The 11,383-nt window shown below is 60.1% G+C and overlaps 1 protein-coding gene and 1 long non-coding RNA gene across 4 annotated transcripts in view; one reads left to right on the top strand and one right to left on the bottom strand.

The window, feature by feature from the left end:
• Positions 1–6,913, top strand: part of Midn (midnolin) — a 10,516-nt gene extending 3,603 nt beyond the window's left edge. The window contains exons 5-9 of one of the 3 annotated variants that reach the window (XM_005405987.2): positions 2,072–2,200; positions 2,286–2,591; positions 3,053–3,209; positions 3,431–3,703; positions 4,788–6,913. In XM_005405987.2, coding sequence (XP_005406044.1) covers positions 2,072–2,200; positions 2,286–2,591; positions 3,053–3,209; positions 3,431–3,703; positions 4,788–5,065 — 1,143 coding nt within the window. In that variant the 3' untranslated portion in view covers positions 5,066–6,913. Of the gene's footprint in view, positions 1–2,071; positions 2,201–2,285; positions 2,592–3,049; positions 3,210–3,430; positions 3,704–4,787 lie in introns of all 3 variants that reach the window. The other 2 variants (XM_005405986.1, XM_013505297.1) reach the window with 2 other exon arrangements.
• On the bottom strand, positions 5,658–10,869 carry LOC102009731. The gene is made up of 2 exons (XR_264167.2): positions 10,574–10,869; positions 5,658–9,298 (listed from the first exon to the last, which is right to left on the bottom strand). It is a non-coding gene; the product is annotated as an uncharacterized LOC102009731 (long non-coding RNA).
• Between the last annotated feature and the right edge of the window lie 514 nt (positions 10,870–11,383).

Raw genomic sequence — 11,383 nt, 5'->3', positions numbered from 1 at the left:
GGGGGAGTGACGCAGGCTACTCCAGATAAGCGGGAGGGTATGGGGTGCTTGAGGAGGGGAGGGGACGTGCACTCCTCCTTGGTGCCAGCTTGACTGGTCACTGGGTTTCCTCTTTCTCCACCTCCCCCCTGACCTTGAGGGCTTTCTCTCATGGAGAGGGAAGGGGATCCAGCCTTCACAGCCTGCCTGCCTGTGGGGTGACCTTGGCCCACTCGTGGGAGTGCTCACACCGGGGGCCTGGTTACCAGCCCAGCACACTCCAACCATAGAGCTCCTCCACCCCCACTCCCCCCAAAAAACTGGCTTCCCTAAACTGACATCTAGAGTTTCTCTTTTCTGAATTTCTGCTGGAGTGGGAAGGTGGGGCCAGGGGCTGGCCCGGAGGAGGGGCTGGCCTGGGTGACACTCTCTCCTCCTCCAGTGACCCCATTGTGAGGGGGTGGGGAGTCACCACACCACCACTCCTCTCCACCTCCTCTCTCTAGCCTTTGTTCTCTGCCCTGAAAGTGGGAGGGGGTAAATGGGAGGGGGCGGGGGCGCCCAGCCTGAGGGCCAGGGAGGCTGAGACAGGATGTTAGGAAAATATTTAGCGAGCCCTGCCAGGAGGGAGGTTGGGGCTGGCCCTAACCCTGGTTCCTGGTTTTGTTGAAGCCTTTTTTTTTCCTTCTCTTTTTCTCATTTTCTTGGCGAAGGCTGGGCCTTCCTCAGATGCGGGCCCTGGCCACCTCCCAGAAGGGTGACACAGGCCTCAGCAATCCGCCTGCTGCCAGGGTGGGGGAAGCAGGCTGCTGCCCGCCCCGGGAAGGGGTGGGCAGGTTCCTGGGCCTTGCTGACCAGGCCAGGCCAGGCCAGGCCAGGCCAGGCCAGGCCGCCACAGGAAACCTGCTTCTCCAGTCACACATTCTTCTCCCTCCAGCCCAAGGCCCTCACCCCCTCCCCAGCCAGCCCCTTGCCAGCTGGCATGTAGCGTCCTGCCCTGGCCAGGCGTGGGGGTGGGGTGGGGATGGGGGGGTGGTCTGAGCTGGGGTGTGGGAGAGAGCCAGGGGTCCCTGCATCCGGATGTGGGGGGACAGGTGATTTCCTGGGGCGAGTGTGAACAGCTCCCTGTGCTGTGGGGGCTGTGGTTGGCAGGGGGGCCCCTGGGTGTGTTTGGTTCTCCATCTTCCCCAGGTGCCAGCATCAGGAGGGAGATGGGGGTGTGCTGGGCGGTGAAACTGGGCTCCCCAGGGTTGCTTCCTTGCCTGGCACCTAGTCATGCCCGCCCATTGGCCTTCCCGAGGGAGGAAGTTGCAGGGCGGGTGAGGGGGGGACCCCAGCTGCTCTCAGAAGCTTCCCCAGCCTCTGCCTGCAAGGGAATCTCTGGGGTATGGGGGTGCTGTGCAAACTGGGGCTTGGGTGGGCCCATGGATCACCTCTTTGCTGCTGTCCCTCTCCCCACGGCCCCAAACAGAAGGTTACACCAGCCAGCCAGCCAGCTGCTGCCAGCGCAGAGGGGAGGGAGATCTGGGAGGCAGATCTGGGAGGCGGTCGGTAGGCTCTGAGTCATCTACTGTGTCACTTCTCAGAAACCTCCACCCCCCTATCCCAGCCCCTGGGGAGAACAAGGCGCTGGCCAGCCCCCCCCCGGGGGGGGGGGAGGCGGGAGCTCAGTGCAGCCAGGGTCAGATACAGCCAGGGACCCGCCCCCCCCCATGCAGGAGGGCAGGGCTGAGGGTTTGTGAGCGCCAGCTCTTGTTGACACCCGTGGGGACGCAGCCCCTTGGGACCTGGTCAGGGCCCCTTTCCCAAAGTGATGTTGCCGCCCCCTTGGTCTCTGCCCCGCCCAGGACAGATAAATATTTATCTTGAGAAAGCAAAGGTTAGGACAGAAGAATTTGTCCAGGAATTTCGCCCACTCGTCTGGGTGACTTAGCTAGGAGGGGGCCTGAGATCGAGCCCCCTCCCATATTCACAGGCAGAGAGGATTTGGGAACCCAAGAGGGTTGGGAAAGGTATGAGGTGAGAGCTGAGGACAGTGACCGCCCAGGGAGGGCCAGGGCTCCCCCGTCTGACCCGCCTCTGTCCCCCACAGCCCCCAGCAGCGCCTGGGCCGGGCCGGGCTGGCGGAGAAGGCTTCCGGAAATACAGATTCATTTTATTTAAGCGTCCGTGGCACCGACAGGGACCCCAGAGCCCAGAGAGGGGCGGCGAGAGGCCCCAGGTCACACAATGGAGGGGAGCTGGGCTGGGCCGGGCTGGGGGCACCACAGGTGGAACCCCTCGCTGAAAGGCCCCTCTCTCTACAGGTCAGTGACTTCTTGTCCGGCCGCTCACCGTTGACCCTGGCTTTGCGGGTCGGGGACCACATGATGTTCGTCCAGCTGCAGCTTGCGGCTCAGCATGCCCCACTACAGCACCGCCATGTATTGGCTGCTGCAGCTGCTGCAGCCACTGCTACCCGCGGAGAGTCCAGCATAGCCACCCCCGTGTCCTCGACCTGCCGGCCAGTGTCCAGTGCCGCCCGCGTTCCCCCAGTGCCCACCAGCCCTTCTCCCGCCTCTGTCACAGCCGGCACCTTCCGATCCCACGCAGCCTCCGCCACCTGCCCTGAGGTAAGATCTGGTAAGGTTTGTCCTGAAACCAGAGGCCACAGACTTTGAGAGGGGTGGGGCGCTGTGCCCCAGATGCATTTTTCCTATCGAGTGCTGTCCCCTGAATCAGGGTTGAGAGTTTTTATCTGCGGACCTTGCCCCAGTGGGTCAGCCCTCACCCTGGGCTTGTAGGTTATCCTGTGACCCTGAGCGAGTGAAATTTGCAAATGGCTAGCATGGTGGGTGGTGTGTTAACTCTGGGTTATTTCTGGTCCTTGGGCTCATGGGTAATAACCCTGATCCTGGGCTTACAAGTTATCTCTGGACCTGGGCTGGTGGGTTGAGCACAGACTGAGGGTTGTTTGTATGTAGATCCTACACCAGCCAGTTATGTCTAGGCCCTAGGCTAGACCTGAGACTGGGAATCATCTCTGGACCCCGACCCTGACTGTAGCCCTCACAAGCTCCCCTCTCTTCAGCAGATGGATTGCTCCCCACCTGCCAGCAGCAGCGTCAGCCCCGGAGCCAGCACCCCTTCTATCCCGGGGGGCAGTCCTACCCCCCGATCCCGCAAACCCGGCGCTGTCATCGAGAGCTTCGTGAACCACGCCCCGGGGGTCTTCTCAGGGACCTTCTCTGGTAGGTGTGGCAGCACATGAGTAACCCTACCCATCCTCTGACCCTGCACACATTCAGGCCCGTGTTGACCTATGTGTGTGCATGCGTGTGTGTCACGTCTTGGGGGGGTCCCACTTGCACCATGGTGGTGGAGCACAAGCATTTACGATTCCTGAGTGCCTGTGCTGCTCTGCATCTGCTCCCTGGACGGTCTGTCCTCGAACTCACCCCTCTGTCCACAGGCACGCTGCACCCAAACTGTCAGGACAGCAGTGGGCGGCCACGCCGCGACATCGGCACAATCCTCCAGATTCTCAATGACCTCCTGAGTGCCACGAGGCACTACCAGGGCATGCCCCCCTCGCTGACCCAGCTCCGCTGCCACGCGCAGTGCTCACCTGCCTCACCAGCCCCCGACCTCACCCCCAAAACTACCTCCTGCGAGAAGCTGGCGGCTGCAACCTCAGCCTCCCTGCTGCAAGGCCAGAGCCAGATACGCATGTGTAAGCCCCCTGGTAAGTGGCCATCCTCCAAGGTCCCTCGTCCACACCCATCTGCCTGGCTCTTCAAGGCCCCTCTGTGTGCGGTGTGAGCAGCAGAGCAGCTGTCCCACTGGGGACTGGCAGCTGCAGCTCCCCCCAAGAGGCGCAGGCTGGGAGAGAAGGAGGCATGTGTGTGTTTGGCCACAAAGTGTCCTTGTGAGCTCCCCAGGGGGCTCCAGCCCCACTTCCTCCTCTCCTCCCCCAGGCACTATCTCCAGATGGCATTGGGCGCCTCCATGAATGACCAAGTCAGTTCTGGCGGGAGAGGTGGGGCTGGCAGGGTCCTCCAGCATCTCGAGCACTTGGGAGAGCAACTCATCATTCCCCGGTGGCCTGGTTACCTCCCCACCCAGAGGCCGACAGGACACTGGTCACTGTTGTGGCTAGCAGGCATCCCCAGCCATTCATCACTGCAGCGTCCATAGCCTTGCTCATAAAGGCAGGAAACTGAGGCCCAGGCCTCGGGGCTTTCCTGGGGCCTATCCCTTGGAGGAGTCGGAAAAGGATAAGGTAGACCCACCCTGCCCACCCTTCCTACCTCACGTCCTAGCACATAAGGAAATACAAGGAAGCCAGGCTGGACGTGCCCGCCTGTAATCCCGGCACTGGGGAGGCCGAGGCAGAATGATGGCCCTAAATTCAAGGCCAGCCTGAAGGACATAGGGAGACCCTGTCCCGAAACACCCCCCAAAAATGCAGTTCCTAGAAACCAAGCATGGTGGCCCATGCCTGTAATTCATCCCAGCAGTTGAGAAGGCTAAGGCAGGAGGATTGCTAGTTTGAAGCCTAACCTGAGCAACTTAACAAGACCCCATCTCAAAATTAAAAAGAGTTGGGGTGGTAGTGCAACTCAAAGGCCAGAGTCAATACCCAGTACTGCAGAACAGAAAAATGAGTATTAATATCCACCCAGGGGTGATCTCCCAAGATGCCTTTGGCTCTCCTCAATGTCACCAGGGAGGGCAGATGCAGGGGGAGGTGTCTTGTGTTTCTTCTGAGGGCTCGGGCCTCTCCCTGTGGGGCCCTGGGGAATCACGGGTCACTGCCTCCTTTACAGGGGATCGGCTGCGTCAGACGGAGAATCGGGCCACACGCTGCAAGGTAGAGCGACTTCAGCTCTTGCTGCAGCAGAAGCGCCTGCGCAGGAAGGCCCGTCGGGACGCCCGCGGTCCCTACCATTGGCCGCCCAGCCGGAAGGCTGGTCGCAGCGACAGCAGTAGCAGCGGGGGAGGTAGCAGCCCCAGTGAGGCCTCTGGCCTGGGCCTTGACTTCGAGGACTCTGTTTGGAAGCCAGAAGTGAACCCTGACCTCCAGTCTGAGTTCGTGGTGGCTTAGGATCTGGCACACTCTCACCCCTCCTCAAGCTTTGGCCCAAGGTGGACATGCACCGAGCCGAGTTGCCACCACCACCAAGACATCGCACTCGGCCCAGTGCCAAGGCCCAGCTCTGGAGGGCAGGCGGTCACCTCCCTCCTGACCCACCTACCAGCCTTTTTCTTTTTTAAATTCTCACCGTGGTGGTACCTCCTGCATCCCACTCCCACCTCTTGTCTCTGCCGGCGGCGGCGGCGGCGCTGGGTCCTTCCCTCCCACTTTCCCCAGCTCCAATATGTAGCAGGCTGTCCAGATGGCAGGCTGGAGGAGGGAGGAGGCCAGGAAGCCGCCCCTGCCCCTCTTCCGCTGCGCCCTCACCCCTCCCGCCCTCCGCCTCCCCGCACCCATTCAGGTTTTAAGTCAAAAATGTAGACGCCTCATTATGCACTTTACAGATGAGGGGAGGGGGCTGCGGAGACAAGACTCCATCCCACCCCCCTACTGCAGGCTTCTGGCCTCCACCCCGGGCCAGCAGGACCCGCATATCACCGGGAGCAAAGCCACAGGAGGGGACTGTTTTCCACTTCTGTCCTTTCCTTGGTCTCTCTTTTTTCTTTTTTCTTTTTTTTTTTTTCCATGTAAATCCGTGTTCAGCAGAGTCTGGCCCAGAGCTGGGGGTGGAGGGTATGCTTTGGGCTCAGGCAAAGGTCCTTGGGGACCTTTTCCTGCCAAAAATGGAAACGGGGACCAGCCCTGGCCCACCCTCTCCAGTCGCCGGCCGCAACTGTGCCCCTTTCCTCCACCTCCTGTCCCCACCCCCACCCCCACCCCCACATCCCACTTCCCTGACCTCTTGCCTGAGTTTGGGGACTATTTATAGACTTATTAATTTTCTGACTGAGCCAATACTGGTTGGGAATGGCTTGAAAACCAGGAGAGAAAAGGTAGGGGTCTGGGGAGATGCCCCCCACCCCTTCTTCCTTTCCAGCCCAGCCTGAGGGATATGAGGTGTGGACTGTCTGGGGATTCTCTGGAGCCAGCTGGGGAGGGGGGTGCTGAGCTGTGAACGCCCCATGGGGCTGGGCTGTGTAGCATTAAGCCCCCCTGGGGTCCGCTGCTGGTCTATTTAGGACCCTCCCCACTCAGTGCCCAAGCCCTGGGGGTCTTGGGACCCAGGGACCGGGGGAGAGACCCTCTACTAGGGCCATTTCAATGAGGGTGGAGGATTTTTGTGTTTTTTTTTTTTTTTCCCCATTCACTTTTAATTTTTTTTTATGGGAAGTTTGGGCCCGCCCCCACCTGTCAGTCTTACCTGGCCCCACCTGTGGTCCCCTCCCCTTTGTTCTTGTAGGTGAACCCCAAGTCCTTCCTGCCCTCGTCCCGTGTTTAAAGTTAAATGGTTTCAGAAGTGAACATCATGTGTTAACTGTAGTTGTAAAATTTTTTGTGGGGGTGGGAGGGTAGGGATGGGGTCCCAGATGGTAGAGGTCAAGGATTTGGTTTTTTTTTATTATTATTTTTTTGTTTGTTTTTTGGGTTTTTTTCCAAAAGGAGAAAAAAAGGGGGGTGCATTTGTTTTTTGAAAAACTGTCTTGTATACCTATTTAAATGTGTTCTGTTTTTTAAACGATTTTTAAATAACGCCCGTGCCTCCGCGGGTCTGAGGGTGGAGGCCCCAGACAGAACCGGCCGGAAGTTCTCTGCCCTCCCTCTCAGGGTCCCCCCTAGAAAGCATTACACACCACCCTCAGGGGTCGGGCTGTGGGGGTCCTGGCACCGCGCGAGTATGCTGTATGAAAATTGGAAGGAAAAAAAAAAAAAAAAAAAGCCCTACACACATCTTGATTTCCAGTAATAAACAAAATAAAACACAAGTTGCGTGTGGCCTGCTCCTCTTGGGAGGAGTTGTCTCGACCATTATAGCCTGAGGTATAGGGAGAAGGGTGCAGTGGCCAGGTCTCTAGCGCTTCTCACGCCCCCTCCCTGGTTGGGGGTGGGCAGGAAGCTGCAGGGGTGGAGGAGGGTGGGGCGGCCACTTCCTGGCACCCGAGGCCGGAAGCCCTTGGGGTGTGGGGTGCGGGTCTGCCCTGTTGTTGCACACCCTGGGCAGGACCCACCCGCACCCGCTTTCCATTCCCGGCTCTGATGTGGGCTGTGGGGACGGGAACTTAGGAGTCAGTATCCGGGGAGACCTGGTCCTTGCTTTTTATGTCACAAGAGTAGGAGGCGGCCCCAACCCTGAGAAACTCCCTAAGTTCTTCCTGGAGTCTCAGTATTATCGCAGGGACAACCACCAGCGTAGGTCCCAGGAGCCCAGACCTCCTGAGGTCCAGCCCTGGGCCTCAGGCTGGCCTTGCCCTGCAGCCTCACCCAGCCCCAATGACCTCAGGGCGCCTCTGCGGCCACACCCTCGTGCTACATTCCAGCCCTTCGTGTTCACCGGGCAAAACCTCCAGATCTTTGCCCCAGCCTTTACCCACCTGGGAACACCTGTCTTCCCCCTGCCCCAAGTCCCCTCTGGTCTGCTGGGAACTACCCCCACCCCCACGCACACCCTGCCAGTCTGGGGCTCCCCAAGGGCCCCTCTGGAGAAAAGCTCTAGAGAGGGTCTCACCTTCATACCTTTTGGGGCTGGGCACACAGAATAATCATCCCACCACTAAATCCTTTTAAGGGCATTTCCTCATTTAACAAGCAATGCAACCTAAGAGTTACAAGTAATTATACTCCCACTTTACAGACAGGAAAACCAAGTCTCAGTAACAGCACTTGCCTGTGATTAGGGTGTATATGTGACCTCCCCATACACACCCCATACACACGATCATCTGATTTCTGATGGTTCAAGCCTCGGCCCTCCTTAGCAGCGTCCCAAAGAACATGAGAGGAAAGGGGCAGTTCCTTTCCCAGGGATGGTCTGGGATATCTTCCTGAGAGCCTTCTGCCCTCCCACCGCCAGTCACCCCCAAGTCATCCCACGCCCACAGGAGCAAAGCAGATGCCTGGTCAGGCCTCAAGGTCGTGGGCGCAAATGGCCCCTTGGGTTGGAAGGCACAGGGAGTGGGGGAGAGAAGTTCAGGTGAAACCCGCAGTCCCCGCCCCGGGTCACGGCTGAGCTCGGCCTGACCTCAGTCACCACCTCCCTGAGCCCAGGGCGAGGTGGGGAGGAGGATGGAGGATGTGATAGAAGCGCCTGCTGAATCACACTGCAGGCCCGGAACAGATCCTTTGCTGTCCACAACCCCCACCCCAGTCTGGGAGTCCCCGGGAGTCAAGGCCTGCCTCCGGATTGGGGGAGCGCGCGGGAAGCGCATTGGGGGGATCAGGCCACGATTGTCTTCGGGGGGGTCTGAGGAATACAAGGGCTGGGGGGCGTCGCATCGGTAAGGGCCCTGCCCGGGGATCCTAGAAGGAAGAAGCCCCACTCCCAGTCCTTTCTCTGTGGCCGGCGCATCCATAGCACCTGCCCGCACCTGGGAGGCACACAGGCGGAGTAGGTGGAGGCCCAATGTTGAGTCGAAGGCATGGAAAGGTACACTGAGGCACAGACTAGGCAAGAGGCTGCTGGAATCTCAGGCGGGTGGGATTGGCCGTGCACCATTTCTTCTCGGATCGCCCCCCCCACCGCCCCCATTGAGGAAAAAGCTGAATGGGAGGGTGCGGCCCCCGGAAACCCGCAGAGATGGAAACGCGGTTTCCAGGGAAACGCGCCGCGAAAGGAGCCTGACGTCAGTGCAGGGAGGGCGTCCCTCCGCCCCCGTCTGCCCGTCCAGAGCCCAGGCCACGCCTGCCCCCGGGAACGTCTCCTTGGTGGGTGCACCGTTCACTTATCTGTAAGCACCAATAGCATTGCTGGGTGGCCAGCTGTAGGCGGGAATTCAGCATGGCTAGGCGAATGCGCAAGCGCAGGCGCCTCTCCACTCTCCTCGCGCGTCTGCAAACTTGGGGGCGGGAGACGCAGCCGACGCCTGACGGATGCGGCGGGGCCTGGACGGAAGAGGGGGCGTACCTGGGGGCGCCGCACGTGGACCCCCGGCACGGGCGCGCTCACGTGCACTCCTGTTCACACCCAGGCATTTCCTGTCGCACCTCCTTCTCGCGTGTGCACGACCCTTGTCCAGCCCTCTTGCAGCTCCCGGGATCAGGGAAGGGAGACCACCTGGAGGAAGGGACTTTGGGGCTGAGACGTTGCCAGAGAAATAGGAGTTTGCCAGGTGTTGTGGGAAGATAAGGTTCTGCAGGTAGGGGCACAGCCTGAAAAAAATGAAAGGGGGTGCATTTGAGGGGCAACAGAAATCAAGTTAGTGGAGAAAAGGGATGAAAAGGCGAAGTTGGCAAGACCCCAAAGGGGGTATTTGAGGTGCAGGGTGTGAGGGGCAGAGGCCAGAATATCCAGAGGTGGCTGGACACTTGGCAGGAGTAGGGGACTGGTGGGAGGTGGAGGCAGAGAAGGCAGGACTGTGGTTTTCATGGCAGAAGTTCCAGTTCACAGGGAGGCGGTTGGCAGGACTGGCAGCGATGGAGGCTGGGAAAGGGGAGGAAGGTTGAATGCGGCCGCGCGTGGCGGCGCAGCCCTGTCATCTCAGCACGGAGGAGGGGTGGCGGGACGGGACGGGACGGGAGGATCCCGAGTTGGAGCGAAGCCTGGGCAACTTAGCAACTTCGGGAGAGTTGGCCTCAAAGTAGAAAAACAAAAAGGGCTGGAGATGTAACTCCGCGCCCAGGCCCTGGGTTCAATACCTAGTACTGAAAAACAAGACAAAAAAAGGAACGGGGGAGGGGCTGGGCTGGCCAAGCAGAACGGTGTGCCTGCCGAGGCATGAAGGACACAGGGCTTCGGCCAAGGGGGTGACCTCGAAGGCAGGCAGTGCTCCAGGGTGACAGCACGACCACAGGAGGGCAGAAGGTCACTGGGATCAGGGCTTTGGGCCAGAGGCCGGAGTCTCCTGGGGGTGGCCAGGCCTGCACCTGGAGCTGGCAGCAGTGTTGCGAGATGCCAAAGGCCAGCGCTGACCAGGAGGTCATTTGTGTGGGCAGCCAGGAGGAGCCGCCATGGGGAGCCAGGACCGAGGGTGCCCGGGGCAGAGCCGCCCCCACGGGGCCTGGCGCGACCCCGCCCTCCTCTGCGGGGCCCTGGGAATAGGGAGTTCACCGAGCTGGAGCTGGGGAGGCCACCTCCCGTGGCCGAGGGCGTTGGGGCCCTACCCAGGAGTCCAGTTCCACCCACGGCGGCCCAGCCCCGGGAGGGCAGAGAGCGGGCCGTCTCCAGTGTCACTGGGCACAGGTGAGCAGCAGGTGGGGGAGGGAGCCCGTCACCTGGGGCCCTCCAGCCTGGCCAGCTGCCTCTGGCTCCCTCCGCCCCCGTCTGGTTGTCTCTCCGCCTCCCGCGTGTCTTTCTCTCTGTCTTCCCCAGACTCGCAGCCTTCCTCTATTTCTGTCTCTGTCTCCATCCCCCTCTATTTTCGTCCCTTCTCCGGCCGGCGTCCCTCCCCCACTTCCGCCTCCTCTCTGGGTCCCCTCCCTCCTCACCCCTGCACACATTCCAGCGCCTCCTCCGCCTCGCCCTCCCCGAGCCAGCTGCTGCCTGGTGCCCAAGACTGAGGGAGTGGGCTCTGGCCGGGGTCAGAGGTCCAGGAGCTGGAGCAGGCGGGACGGCAGAGCGCCCCAACCAATCCCTCTGGAATGTGGGCAGGGCCGGCCGCCACCACGGAGGCAGTCACCCTGCAGGCAGCTAGAGACAGCTGCCTGCAACTGCGTTGCACACACCCCACGCCCAGGACGCTCAGCCCTCTGGGAGAAGCAACAGAACCCCAGAAGCAGTTTCACAAAGCCCCGGAGCCAGGAGACATCCTTCGACAGCCTACGGGTAAATACCCAGTGCCAGGCTGCCAGATACACAACATACCCCCCCAAAAAAAACCACGCCCAAACATTTTGGTGGGGTTTTCTCTTTTATTTGTGGTGCCAGGATGTGAACAAGAGCTATATCATACACAGGCTTTTATTTGTTTATTTTGAAACAGGGTCTAAGTTGCTAAGTAGACCTTTGAGATCCTCCTGCCCCAGCCTCCCAGAGTGCTGGGATTATAGCACCTCCCCCAATGCCTGGTTCCAGCTGCATACTTTAGTTCCTTCCAGACCCCAATCAAATGTATAATCCTCAAAAGGAAAGGTAGTGCTGGGTATGGTGGCACACACCTGTAATCCCAGCACTGGGGAGGCTGAGGCAGGAGGATCATTGTGAGTCTGAGGCTAGCCTGGACTACAGAGTGAGCTCAAGGCCAGCCTGAACTGCATAGGGAGACCCCCACCCCCCCCAAAAAAGAAAAAGAAAAATAG

The sequence above is a fragment of the Chinchilla lanigera genome, unplaced genomic scaffold (genome assembly GCF_000276665.1).
Source record: "Chinchilla lanigera isolate Chin_1 unplaced genomic scaffold, ChiLan1.0 scaffold00094, whole genome shotgun sequence".
Taxonomy (NCBI): Eukaryota; Metazoa; Chordata; class Mammalia; order Rodentia; family Chinchillidae; genus Chinchilla; species Chinchilla lanigera.
The sequence above is the reverse complement of the archived record's forward strand: the minus strand, read 5'-3'. Positions and strand labels throughout refer to the sequence as shown.